We start from the raw sequence: 15,285 nt of genomic DNA, 5'->3' as shown, positions 1-15,285 counted from the left end.
TGACTAAGTAAAAATAAACTTTGCACCAATTACTAGCAATGAAATGCAGTTAAGATGTTTCCCCGAAAGACGACTCTTAGCAAGTGGTGTACATGTATTATGAGACAGATGAAGTGTCTCGTTGTAGATTGTCTAGGGAATCATTGATTGGTGATAATAATCTCTCACCGTAAAAAAAAAAAAAACCCTCTCCATGCCTTCATCAAGTGACTCTCAGCTTGTCAACAAGTGGATGCGTACAGCTCCTCACAGATGCTTTATAATATTCCTGCTGCCTAGAAATTGTGAATGTATGAGATTTTGAAGCTGGACAAAAGTGAGCTAATTTATGGATCAGTGCTGACCATAAGTGATAAGTTGATGAGTAGCTTGTCTTATTAATGCAGTCTCAGAATTCTTGTGATTTTTAAGTATGCAATGTTATATTTGAAATTTTGATGGGATTTTTGAGAGTTATTAAGGAAGTTTGTTCAGAGTAATGGACTATATGTATAAAACGGTACTCTCTGTTATATCACTCATGTACATAAATTCTAGACATGCATTGATACAAAATGTAGATTAATGGGCTCTGACTCATCATCAGAAGGTTACCAGTACGAATGCTCACATGCCAAGGAAACAGTGATGGGCACTTAATTGAGCCTGTGCACGTTGCTCTGGCCAGAGGCATAGTCAGCTTTCTTGTTCAGAGGGGGCAAAATAAAAAATTTCGAGGGAAAAGACGAAGAAAAAAAATTCTGGTTGTATCATTTTGACCCGGTATTATTGGTGGGATATATACTTATAGCATTTTTTCAGAGAGACTAGTACATTATGTAAAAGTTGCTCTGGCCAGAGGCATAGTCAGCTTTCTTGTTCAGAGGGGGCAAAATAAAAAATTTCGAGGGAAAAGACGAAGAAAAAAAATTCTGGTTGTATCATTTTGACCCGGTATTATTGGTGGGATATATACTTATAGCATTTTTTCAGAGAGACTAGTACATTATGTAAAAGTCTTTTGAGTTTCCCAAAAAGGACTTTATTGGCCGATGTGCATTCGTAGCACGCAAAAATGTGGTATTTTACACTATTTTGGCCCATGATCGGGTGGGAAATGTGCTCCTTGCCTCTTTTCATTTCCATTGCCTTCCCGAAATTTCTTTTTCATTTTTTGTCATAGGGCCACTTTTCTCTTTCATTTTTATCGGGGCACTCTGCCTTACCGCTGGCTGCACTACTGGCTCTGGCATAACTTTTTTTGCCCATTCATGCCATTGACAAATAATGCAAAGCATTTGATAGCTTTTACCTTCCCAACAGTGTTTTATATGCTGCTGCTTTCAATGACTTTGGGTGTGTGTATGTAGACCATTCCTGTAATTAACATTTTCCTGCCATGATGATCACACCCTTCTTGGCCTCACTTTTTTTTTTTTTTTTTTTTTTATCATCAGGTAGTGCCCGTCTTGTTTTACTTTCATTATTTTATATCACTGTTCACTCCATCAGTGGCGGGAAATTTCAATTGTAGGAATTGTCTATATGTAATCTCTTAGACGCCAACTTAGTTATAGGTAAATTATTGGAAATATTATATAACTTCCCTGGCTGTTGAAATGGAAGAGACCTATTTTCACCATTTTCAATATTTATCAACTATCACACTGATATAGATGTGGAGAGAAAATTACACAAAACATGTACAAATTGTTTTGTATCCAATTATCTTAGGCCTTTAGTTTTAGTTTCATAACATGTTGTCCACATCTGAAAATACAAAATATTTAGAATCTCTGTTACATTTGAGATGACCACCAAAATACTTCAGTGTCAATTTTGGTTGTCCATCACTCATTTTTGTCATCTCTTGCAAACATTCAATTATATATTTCCAAAAGCTGTAGGCACTTGACCAGTTAAGTAAAACATGCACTGCTGTATTAAGCATTCATCACATACTTAACACAAATACGGTGAGTGTTGACCGGAATCAGAATCAATGATCCCCAGGAAGGACAAATACCCAGGGCCTCGCCCCACTTTGTCATTAAACCCAAGTGACTTGAAGTGACCATTAGTGAAACAAAACAAACAAACAAATAAACAGCACAAAATAAACAGGATTGATTTTGTGCCTCAGATGCACACTTCATGAAAATTCATGAGGACGTATATCTTCCTCTGTTTGGAAGTCTCACGTTTCATTCTATTTCAACCTGGATATCGCATTTCTGTGACCTATATCAAATAAACCGGTGGCAGTGACCAGGAGATGAGTGCCGTGGGAATGTGCTAGGAACATTTTGATCAGATTAACACCAACCAGGGTGAACTAGGATAATAACCTACACTTTTTGTGGTTATATATCAAGAAGTATCCTGAAGTAGTAACTGCTATAGCATACAAATTGAACCAAAATAGCATTGATGCATCCACTGCCACTCAAGAGCTAGTTGCATATAGCGAGTTACATATTGAATTGTCACATAGGAGTATTCCATTTAAAATCCACACTACCCCTGTGGAAGATTTTGGAAATATCTTCCACAGGGGGAGTGTGAATTTCAAATTGAATGAACACATTGGGCAGCTCCATTTGAATTTCATACACCCTCTGAGAAAGATTCAACCTGAATCATCTACTGAGGGAGGGTGAGTTTCAAATGGAGGTACATTGTACTAATGTGTTCATTCCTTTTGAAATTCATACTCCCTTTGTGGAAGATATTTTCTAAAATCTTCCACAGGGGGAGTGTGGATTTTAAATGGAATAGCCCATTGCAGTACAAGGATTGGTAGGCCAGAAGTGAATAACAGCTAGCATATTTACAAAAGTATACATGTATGAATGCCAGAGATGTGTCTTCTCTTAATCATTCACTAATATTAATATGATAAACCAAAAGTTTGATGATCATCCTGTAACAATATCCTTTTGTCAGGGGGAGGGTGTCAAAAAATCTCTTAAGGTTTGTAAAAAACTTGTTAAAATATAAGTCAAAGTTGATTTTGCAGGTTAGAATTGTCAACATTTCATACTAATAAGTTGCTGAGAGGGGGGTGGGGAGTGGGGGAAGAGTGCACCCCTGCCAAAAAATGAAAGGTAAAAGTGCCCCTCTGACAAAAAATGAAAGAGAAAATCAGGAGGGCAAATTAAAGGAAAAGAAAGGGGGCAAGAAGCCCCTTTTCTACAAAAATTCACCCCGATCATGGGCCAAAATAGTGTAAAATACCAAATTTTTGCACGCTACGTGCGCACATTGTAAAGATAAAGCCCTTTCCATCCCGATAATGGGCGAAAATAGTGTAAAATTTTTGCATATCGTCCCAAATACAGCCTTTTTAGGAAGCTCGAAGACATACAGTCTCTATGTATTGTATGATGCAACTAATTTTTTTCGTCCGTGCCTCCGAAATTTTATTTTGCTCCCCCCTGACTAAAAATGCTGGCTACGCCCCTGATATCACTCTTAATGTGGGTATAATTTTCGACATAGTGGTAAAAGGCTAACAATTATGAGCTGGTCAAACTGTAAACTTCCTGTCAGTTTTAACATATTTCACCTCTTGATGCTATGGCAGTAAACATTTATTTTGCAAAGATTTGGATGAAAATTGCTGTGGCTGTCACAGTGGTATTCGCCATTGAAGTGACGTAATAAATCGGTTTAACTACCATAGCAATGAGGTAAAACAATTTTTGAAATACCGTGCTGCACTGGTACGTTAACGTGGTACCTCTGCATTGAGCCATATCAAGCTGATCACTCGCACCTGTAAGATTAGTATATATATTTGAAATGAGCAGTATTGTATTCAATCTATGATTGCAGACATACACAGGTGATGAGTACAACATGCTTGTATAGTGCAGCACGATACATTCAAAAATTGTTTTACCCCATTGCTATGGTAGTTAATCCGATTATTACGTCACTTCAACAGTCAAATCATTGCCATTTATGGATAATTGGGTGACCTCCTGCTATTGAAAGTGTTTAGTATAATAAATATTGTTTGTTAGCTAGGTAAAAGTGTTGGGATATAAGTTGAGCTCACCATTGTATAATTTGCCTTCCAACAGGTGCACAATTTAGATGACTTGCATCAGAAGCATGCTGAGTATCTCAACAAAGCAGTGTTCAGGTAAGGCAGTAGTAATATACACTGCGCACAAAAAGTATCCTAACACTTAAAAGAAACGCAATATCGTAAATAGACTGAACCTAATTTATCAAATGAAGTAATCAATAGACGGAGAATTTTGTTTTACTTATTTAGATCCCTCAATCGACAGTATGCGACTTTATTTTCTCCAGTTATATCGATTTGAATAAAAAAGATAGCTTTTCAAAAGTGACAAAATTTACTTAGACTTTTCTCTTGAAACATGCTAATTATAAGCGCGGTGAGTGAGTGTTGATCTGTCACGCTATAATGAGCTATTCCATTTAAAATCCACACTACCCCTGTAGAAGATTTAGCTTAAGTCTTCCACAGAGGGAGTATAAGTTTTAAATAAAATAGACAATTGGGTAACTTCCACTTGAAATACTCACTCCAGTTGTGGACGATATAGGTAAAGCCATAATACAGGGGGAGTATGGGTTTCATAATGATTAATTCTGACCAATTACATTTGAAACACATACTCCCCCTATTTCCAAAATCTTCCACAGGGGTAGCGTGGATATTAAATGGAATAGCCCAATGAGCCTGTTTGAATAGCCGGTAGGAATCGCCCAGAAGCAGCATGTAGCCCCAATTTGTCACTTTTGAAATGCTGTCTATTTCCATTCAATTTGGTATAACTTATAAAGTTGCATTGTGCCAAATGAGATATCAAATTACGCAGAACAAAATTATCCATCTAATGATTACTTTACATGGTACTTTAGGTTAAAGGACATTTCGTGATCCACAGCCTCATCCCCCCACTTTCCTAAAAAAAAAAGTTGAGATTTTTATATCACTGGAAACCTCTGGCTACATAATGTTTACGTAAAAAAGATTTCTTGCAGATTAATTCGTTTAGCAAAGATATTGTGAAATTTGAATTGACTGAAAAATGTCATAAAAAGAGGATGCTAGGATCACAAAATATTCCTTTAAGTGTCTTCATGATATTGCTTTTAAGTATTCAGATACTTTTTGCACGCAGTATACATAATGATGTGACAGATGGCACCAAAATCTCTGCTTTTAAGGGTGTACAATTTTATCTAGTGTCAAAACTTTTGAAAGTATGCACTGAACTGTTTTTTTGAAGTATCATAATGTCTTGGTGTGTTCAATTCATTTGTGTGTAATCCATAGACGTAGATCCGGGGGGGGGGGGTTATCCCCCCCAAATATTTTGTCAGGGGGGATGGTCCATACAATCATCCCCCCAATGTTGATGCCTGTATGTGGGTTTCTGACCAAATTAGCTTCATATTTGTCCATTTTAGCCCCAAAGTGCAAAGTGAGAATTTATTCCCTTTTTGCACCATATTTCAACATTTTTGCTTCAAAATGGCAAAACTTTTCGTGCGCTTCTTATTTTGTCCCCAAAAGGTGCTGAATCACTATACTTCAAGAATTTTTTCCAACCCCATCCCCCCATGTCAAAAAGAAATCTACGCCACTGGTGTAATCTCAATTGTACACCTTTAATGAGGCAATATCATAGACCCTTTTTAATTAGGAAAAGGTTTTACCTTTCTCTAACAATATGGGCAATCTGAATTGAAACTGGCACTTCCATTTGCAAAAAATCATTTACATGTATAGTTTGACACATTTAAAGATCTACAATACCTCTCAATCGAAAGTGCAATATTTTGTTGTATTGAATTGTCTACCAAGTGATGATTTTTTTTTCTCTTTTGAAGCAACTATTTTAGTCTGAATGCAAAACCTATGATCTACATGTAAATGTATTGGGCTAATCCATTTAAAATCCACACTACCCCTGTGGAAGATTTTGGAAACATCTTGCACAGAGGGAGTATGAATTTCAAATGGAATTAACACATTAGCAGCTCCATTTGAAAATCACTCTCCTTCAGGGGGAAGATTCAAGTTGACTCTTTCTCAGAGGGTGTATGAAAATCAAATGGAGCATGTGCTCATTTCATTTGAAATTCATACTCCCCCTGTGGCAGCTACTTCCAAAATCTTCCACAGGGGTAGTGTTGATTTTAAATGGAATAGCCCATTGCATGTATTGTGAGACACTTACATATTGTCTTCCAGGTGTCTTCTGAACAAGAAAGCCGCCACCCTAATGAAGATCATCACCGACATATTGTGTCTGATCCTCAAAGTCCGCACTCAGCTGATCTCAAGCTCCTGGATTTATGACCAAGCTTCACATGCCGTTGTCCATCCAGCCTTCCAGACTATCAGGTCTTCCTATTTGGCATTCAAAGAGTACTCGGGATTCTTGTATAAAGGTATGCTGTTAATACATATGTGACCAGCTCCAACAAAACCAGGAACAAGTCGCAAGGCATGTTTTTGAGTTATAGGCCTTTAAAGATGGCATTCCCACAAAAAAAAATCAAATTTTGGAATTCTTAATTTCGTGGTATTTGACCGGGACTGAGTGGACTTTCAAATCCTTGAAAGTACTTATTAAAAAGAGGTTTATTTAATCAATAATTGACAGTTGAAGTATGATAATCCCTATTCAATCCTGTGTAAGGCATTAAACCAATCAATTAGCACATTACTCAGACCACCAATTTTTCAAAAATATCAAGGTATCATTTACAATTTATCCATATCTTGAAAAGTATTGATGCTATGTATATAATTTTGGTATCATTTTGAAGCTTATTGTCCCGTGCTTACATCTTGATGCAAATCATGAAATGTCAAAAATGCGACTTGTTCCTGGTTTTGTCGGAACGGATCACATATGCTCTAGCAACCCTATAGCTCTTTGACAATTTCTGTATTTTTTATTGTTGCACTCATCAAAGAAATTGACATCTGGCAGCACAGGGAATTCTTGCACTAAACCCCTTCTTATGCAACTTGCCAGCTTTCCAAACCTACTGGAGGATGAAACCAAATATTGTTCACTAAAATTAAAAATAAAAAAACCCTCTAAGAATAGTTTTCATTTTTTCACCATTTAAAAGGAACAAAACCAGGAAAACATGAAGTTGCTTTAAATTTTAGGTCTTGTAGTTCAGATATCAAAATGCTATAAGGAAGTAAATGATTTATCTCCAGTTTGGATCCACTTTATTATTTACCCCAAATTTGCATTAAATATAGTCAACAAATGAAGATAAATTATCTGTATTAGGCCCTTGAAACTTGGTGCCGAGTTTAGCGTCCCCTGCCCGCGTTATGAATTTTGCGCCGCATTTGAGATGCAAAATCTGAAAATAATTCATTATTATGCAAATTTGTACTAAAACATTGTAACACATTAATTTTTGCCTCATTATGAGCTGAAAAAAATGGGACGTTAAACTCGACATCAAGTTTCAAGGGCCTTATATATATTGCTTCCAAGCATAACTTTCTTATATTTTGGTCTTGCATAGCAAAAATCAAAATATAAAAAGAGGTCCCACTTTTCCCTTAACTTGACACTTCGTGACCTATTTTAAGTACCCCAGAGAAGGCTTTTGATTGATCCCAATTGACAGACCTGGTAACCATGATCCCATTTCTAGTTTGTTTTAACATTTTTGTGCCGAAATAGTTAGTGGCATGTTTTGAATATATTAATGCTTAGGTAATTTGACCTAATATTATTATAAAATTTTAAAGTATATCTCATTCCTTGTTTGTGAAAATAAATTCTGAACAAAAAGTAACTCAGCTGTTATAAATACGCCTATAGATTCAGAACTAATAATTGTTTTCACAATATTTCAACATAGCGAGAAGGATGATTTATTTACGCATTTTGATACCCCATTAAGTCAAATGTCGTTCAATATTAACAACACAGTAGCGCTTTAACAGAAAAATGCCTGAATTTAAAAGTTGCAGTTTACAGCGATCAATGGTTATAATGCCAGCACTGTAAACACATAAAGCCCGCCAGTATCTTTGCGCTTACAATCAATACAAATAACTGCAACTTTTAAATTGGGGTATTTTTCTTTCAAAGCACTGCTGTATTGTCAATATTGAACAAAATTGACAAATGGGGTATCAAAATGTGCGTAAATAAATCATGCTTTTTTTTATGTTGATATATTGTGAAAACAATTATTAGTTCTGAATCCATAGGCATATTTACAACAGCTGAGTTACTTTTTGTGCAGACTTTGATACTTACATGTACAGACTATTAATGTTTAGGTAATTTTTTCCTTATGTTAAATTTATTTTCATATTGTTTTGTTTCAGTTGTTGCCAAGCTGGTCACAAGAGGATACCAGCCTCATCTTGAAGAATTTCTGCTGAGATTAAATTTCAATGATTTCTATGAAGAAACCTGATTCCAATTCCAATTAAGGACTGCAGCTGAGAACTGAGAAAGTTCTATGTCGATATAAGACCAAATAAAAAATAAAATTTGTATTGCGTCCACATGGCCTTGGAAAGTGAGACGGGAAGGAGGTGGTTTTTCCCCCTTCAACATGTCAAACCATCCCATCAAAATTTCTGTGCGGGGCCAAAAACCCAGGCGGGCGTTGGACGTGAAACGATAAATTAATTTTATGTGGCCTAATACATCAACATTATTTGTATGAATTTTGTACAATTTTTACAAAGAAATCTATAAAATATCTAATCTAAAATGCTCTATGACATACATAACTGCAATTAAAGGTGACCCAATTTAGTCCATAATACCTTTAAAAAGCAGACCGAATTTAAACAGTGGCACTCTGTACAAATTGCCTATGCCGATTCCGAAGACAAAACCTGTGGCACAGTCGCATCCCCTGCTTTGTACGTGTTTCCTAGGTCACGGTCTGTCTACGTGACAAACAGTCAGGGTCAGAGGACAGCGCAATCTGTAATAAGAGAACCGTAATATATATCTATCAGTCACCTTTTTGTACCGTTCACAGAGCGTGACGTCTGCACAACAACAGCGTAATGGCTTCGCCCAATGAACCATATACATCCAATAACATCGCCTTTTTGTAGCTACGTCACATTTAGCTCATTCATATCATTACATATTCACAATCACCTTTCAGAATTTGCGGCGTGACGAACAGACTCTTACACAGGTATCGAGCTCACGCTGTCCTCACTTGAGCGATCGATGTAGCGCCTCTCTTAATTATGTACTCTCAGGTGTAACTAGTTAAACCATATCACAGACAGGAACAGCACATCAGCAACTTTGAAAAAATTAAGACAATCGGCAAAACAAATTTCTAGGGAATTTACAAGTAGCTCTATATTTTTATTTTTATTCTGTGAAGGCAATCAAAAAACACGTTCCTGATAATGTGAACTCTCTGGATTTTTTTCTATCTCTAATATTTTTCTGGGTTTTTGAATGAGCTTGTTATGCTATGTATTTCAGTACTTCCATGATAAGCAGGAAATAGAAATTTGACATGTTTAGAATTTTTTCTGATGTCTTTGACATTTGTACCACATTGAAAAACAATTTAAAATATTTGGCCAAGAAGTTTAAGTGTCTGAATATTGATGAGTTTTGAATATATTTAAGTTTCAAAGAGCGGGACATGATTATTGGTCTTTAATAAACTTGACAATTATATGACATTGACAACACAATGTGAAATATTGACCAAGAAGTTTTTAAACTTAAAGTGTCTGAATATTGATGTGTTTTGAATATATTTAAGTTTCAAAGAGCCGAACATGATTATTTGTCTTTAATAAACTTGACAAATATATGACATTGAAAAATCAATGTAAAATACTTGACCAAGATGTTTGAATATTGATATGTTTTGAATATATTAAAGTTCAAAGAGCCGAACATGATTATTTGATTGTCAATATACTTTACGCAAAGTATAATGAAGTGGTCAATTGTTATTTTATTGCTCGAAAAAATATTTATTTTGTCATCACAGGATGTAAATGATATCAAGTGTCATTCAAATAAAAAAGTTATGTTTGTTTGAAATGTTATTTTGAATATATTGACATTTATATGGCACAAAATGATGTTGTTTTGTTATTTGCGCAGAAACTGACAATGTAGCATAAAAGTGTTTTTTGATGTAAAACTGCTTAATATATATTTTATGAATAAGACATTTATAATAAACAAATATTAACTGTCTCTGGTTGAAATATAATCATGAGGTGAAGGATGGATTGTTCCATTCTATGAGCTGGAACAGCAAATGGAATGGAACAATACATCTTTCACAGAGTGATTTATTATTGACCATTACACAATTTAAGATGGTCAATATTTGTTTTATATCACTCCAACATAAATTCTATTACTTAAAAATACAATTTTTTTATACCGCAAAGGTAGGAAATAAACTGGGATTATAAATCCTGTGTGTAATTTTTGGTTCATTAAGATATGACCATGTGAAAAATTCCAAGTTTCTTTTTGAGCCCAGTTTACATTTTTTCATCAGTATAACACCATATTTTGCTGTGACAGACTTCACATTTTGGGATCCACCCCAAAACCTAATTGGTGAGTATAAGAGTCAGCAGCACTGTGATGGTAAAAACTTTCACACAGAGAGGCTGATGGTAATTATGATAAATGGCAATCAATGAACTGTCTAGAATTTATGTATGAGTGGTATAATATAAAAATGTGTTCTTTTTTCTATATTTTGCACAGAAAAACTACCCAGCAAACAACATTTTACAGAAAAAATGTTGGGTTATATAAAGGGTATAAAACAGTTTTGAAAATGTGATGCAAAACATTCTAACAGAATGTTATTTAACTGTTGACACAATATTTGCCCAAAATATTTTAGAATAACATTTGAAAAACATTTTTTTGTTTGCTGGGTATTAATTAGTGTGGTCATTTGAATTGTTTTTGTGGGTGTGTATGGGTGAGGGGGACACATCCATGTTTGGATCCAGGGTTACTTTACTGGGTTTATTTTATTGCAATGTGATACTGTGTTAAGGTGCATATACCCATTGCATATACCCCTTTAAGATTTGTGACATGTCATGTCAAAAACAGACACTTGGGCAGGACATCAATTTTGATGTTTTTACATATCTTAAATAAAGAGATATATCTTAAATAAAGAGATATTTTGCTCCACAACGCCGTATTCCCCAATGAAATCGGACATTCCTAAGCGAAAATATTGAGTTAGTAAGTTATGGTATTATAAAATTGAGATATTGGCCTTTAAAACATTAATGACAATGTTGAGAGTAGGAATTGCCTTGTAAAATGTCTCAAAAAACACAAGATGTCAGTTATATTCCGATCTGAAACTATCAGACAATATTTTGAACATTAATAACATCACAAATTTGCAACAAATCCAAATTGTGAAAAAATCACCCCCCCGGGAAGATTTTTGGCTATTTCTCCATTTACTTATTGCCCAAAAGTGTCTCCTTTTGATATACCACATCACATTTGTTAGGCAATACATATCCCCTACAGGTCATTCATGTGCATTCAGAATATCAACATTCTTCACATAATCAATTTGTCTCGCATCTCTTCAAGCAATTGAAAAGAGTGAAGGTGGTTTAAACAGGAAATGTTCAAATTGACTACATGTAGCCTACAGTATCAATATACAAACCAGTATAACCAACAGCTACCAGTACAATATTTAACCATTTATAACACCAGACATATCGACATCTGGTAGACTTTTATATACCACACACTCCTCTAGCAATATACGACTCAACGCAAACAAATGAGGTGGATGTTGGTAAATTCAAAGTTGTGGTATGTATCTAAATATGCTAGATGGGTGTCAAATATCACTATTTCAATTGGTAGAATTTAAACCGATACACACAACTAATTTGTTCACTTACGTGAGCTTATGTGACTCTGCGTCTTTTTCAAAACTTCTATTTTAGATTGCTGTCTGATCTTACATGTGCTATTATTTCACAAAACTATGAATTGACTTTTTCTGAAATAATTTATTTCCAAAATTATTCCAGTTTGCACCAAAAATGTAAAACTTTACAATTGTCTGTTGAGGTGTGATCTAAGTCGAGTTTATTAATGATATATTTATTAGTAGCCATAAGCTTAGGAACCGGGGGAGGGGGCTGGGGGGGGTGCTCAGACCCCTCAATATAGTTCCAGGTGAAGTGAAAAAATGTCTTCAAATCATAAACCAGGAAAAATGGATGTTTTTTATGTATTTTTTGACAAATGTTCTGACTCATAGGGGGAACCCCCCAGAATGTGTCATCAACAAATTTTCATGTTCTTAGCCTCCCAATATTGAAAATCTTTCTAAGCCACTGGTAGCTATGGTGTATTGAATTGCTTTACAACTAGAATAAATTTCCCTTCTCATTTGCTATATTTAAGTATTATGTATTGGATTTCACTGTGTCAGAAGAGTGTTCCCTTTGTGTCAAAATTTGGCAACTGAAAACCAAGTGATGTGAAAAAGATGTGATTTTGGTGTCACATTGAATCTGGATATCGTAGTTCTACCAAAACCTCAATTTTCTAAATCTGACTTAAGTCTCATTTATTCATGTTGGGTCACATATAGCATTAGACGTTTTTAAGCACTTACAGCGTGTTAAGGCACTTATGATTCATTGCATGTCTCGACATAAGCTTTTTTATTACATTTACCACCACAAACCACGCAGGGCAATATTTTTGTTTCCATTGCAATATTGGAATTATCCATGGGCACTGCTTCATTGAGAAACACTTCCTATTACAAACACTATGCCTCTATCCTATCAAGAAGTTGGATGTCTTTTTGGTTGTTGACCTTTTCAGTTCATAAGCACGGGTGATGAGACAGGGGAAAATAGATTGACTCTATTGACATCCAACTGTATAAACATTGAATCCAGAGACAATTACAACTGATAATTAAAGAAAAAACAAACTAAAAATCAAAATAAAGTGCAAGTTGCTGGGGAATTCAATCATTGGTATTGATTAAATGGTTCATACCTGGTCATGATCTTATTAATGCTATTAGTATACCATTGTTTCTGCATTGATTCTTACACAAGTAAGCAAGAGTAGATATGCCTTAGAGATGTTTGGTTTCCTCAAGTGCTGACATTGCACTGAAGGAGGTGAATAACTGATATCTGATTAATTTTTATCTGTGCAAATGTATCTATTGAGGAGTTGATTTGATTTGTAATTTGTTAAGCTTTTGCTATTAAAATGTGGAACTTAATTCCTGGTGAAATTAATGACTAAATTAATGTGAGATTCCAAGAGAAATCAGAATGGAGCATTTTGGCTCTATTCATGTTCATAGTCTGAGTTAGACTCCTACTGTCTGTTCAATTAGCTTAGATTCTTGTATTTTTAAGATATTTGAAAAAATAAAACATTGTGGTCAAAGTCATCAAAGAAAAGTGTTAGCACAGCCTTAGACCCAACGTGATTTATACTTTTCAAATTCTAAAGTTCAATTTGAAACCCCATTTCTTTTCAATTTTGGTCTTTTCCCGCGATATTTTTTTATAAAAAGCCGTAGAACATCGGGTACCATAAACTTTTTGAATCAATCCATTTAGTGCAATGGGGACGAAAGTCATAATAATTAGATGCGCTGAGATAGTATTTATTCGACCATCCGCATCAGGAAGTATTGTCCAGCTAAATAGCTATATTTGTCAGTAGGCCTAATGTGTGTTGAAACCCCACTGTTGAAACATTACGTTATTATAAAAATGTGAAGATGAACTAAGGGTTTCCGGAATAGGCCCAGCTTATATAAATACATTCCTTACTGTTTGTTTGTTTGTTTGTTTGTTTGTTTGTTTATTTATTTATTTATTTATTTATTTATTTATTTATTTATTTATTTATTTATTTATTTATTTATTTATTTATTTATTTATTTATTTATTTATTGTGTGAATGGGTCTGTGAAGGTGTAGGCCTAGGCCTAATATAAAACTACAATTTTTTTTTTTTTTTTCGTTTTGTTTGTTGAATACAAACTATGTGAAGGACATTTGGAAACAAAAGAACTTGTACAAAAAATATTATTTAAAACAATGAGGTTACAGAAAACAATTCTTGTAAAGTCACTGTATATGAAAATGTCAAGCGAATGCTGATATTCTTGGAAAGGAATGATGGTATTAAACATGTGAAACAAAACTCAATTGTACTCAACTACAACTACATTGTAAACCAGTTGAAATAAGAACGAAATCCATCATTTTAGTGTCATTATTTAGGAAAAAAATAATGTTCAGCATAATGTTATGCATAAAACGTAATCGCGCATATAATTTCGTGCAACAAAAACCGGTGAACCATTGTCACCTATAGATCCTACCCAATAACCGGAACGGTATTACCATGATTACAATTGAAATGACAGGACAGATTGGTAGACAGATTGTTTTGCTAAATTGGATAGGGTCTATGCCCTAAGTTGAGAATGGACCGTCCCACTCGATTTGTGAAAAGGTTGCGAACCCTTTTGGTGGACCCAAGTAACTGCCTAAAATGAGGCAAAATTGAAAAGAAATGGGGTTTTAAATTGAACTTTGGAATTTGAAAAGTTAAAATCACATTGGGTCTAAGGCTGTGCTAACACTTTTCTTTGATGACTTTGACCAAAATTCTTTATTTTCTCAAATATCTTAAAAATACGAGAATCTAAGCTAATTGAACAGACAGTAATATTCTGATAAAATCAAGTTTGCCTCATTATTGACCTACATAACTACAGGACTTATTTATTACATGTATTAAAAGACCGGCAAAGTTCCAGTAGCTGCACTATGGGGACCATTTCCCCAAAACTTGGGACTTTCCTCTCCCCAATTTTTGTTCCCCAATATTCCACCCCTCCCATTTGCCCCCCTCTTGGTGTTGTCACTGGTCTTTTCAATCATCATCATATTGACCTTGCTTTGCAAGTACAAAGCATTTGAGTAAATTCCCTTTCAAGAGATTCATTCTGGACAGTGATGCTTAGGCGCACAATTGGGCTACTTGGCGATCACTTGCCGCTACCCAAAAACGCATGCCGCTTCTTGCCTAAAATTGGGCTACTTTTACCAGTCTCAGGCCGCGGCAGTAATTTGATGTATTTTTTCTTTCAATTTAGCCGATTTATAAAGGTTTTGAGTCTCTGAAGCTCCAAATTGCAATTACAATGGGTTTTGTGACCATTTATTGATCGGTCAGTAACTTCCCAGTAAGTACC

At 34.9% G+C, this 15,285-nt stretch overlaps 1 protein-coding gene across 1 annotated transcript in view; it reads left to right on the top strand.

Moving 5' to 3' along the window:
• LOC140148268 (gamma-tubulin complex component 6-like) overlaps window positions 1-9,703 on the top strand; it is a 95,767-nt gene extending 86,064 nt beyond the window's left edge. Inside the window, exons 28-30 of the mRNA XM_072170163.1 lie at window positions 4,068-4,129; window positions 6,221-6,420; window positions 8,345-9,703. Coding sequence (XP_072026264.1) covers window positions 4,068-4,129; window positions 6,221-6,420; window positions 8,345-8,436 — 354 coding nt within the window. The 3' untranslated portion in view covers window positions 8,437-9,703. The remainder of the gene's footprint in view (window positions 1-4,067; window positions 4,130-6,220; window positions 6,421-8,344) is intronic.
• The last annotated feature ends 5,582 nt before the right edge of the window (window positions 9,704-15,285 follow it).

This window comes from Amphiura filiformis, chromosome 3 (assembly GCF_039555335.1).
Source record: "Amphiura filiformis chromosome 3, Afil_fr2py, whole genome shotgun sequence".
NCBI classification, from domain to species: Eukaryota; Metazoa; Echinodermata; class Ophiuroidea; order Amphilepidida; family Amphiuridae; genus Amphiura; species Amphiura filiformis.
This window is presented reverse-complemented; position numbering and strand designations above follow the sequence as displayed.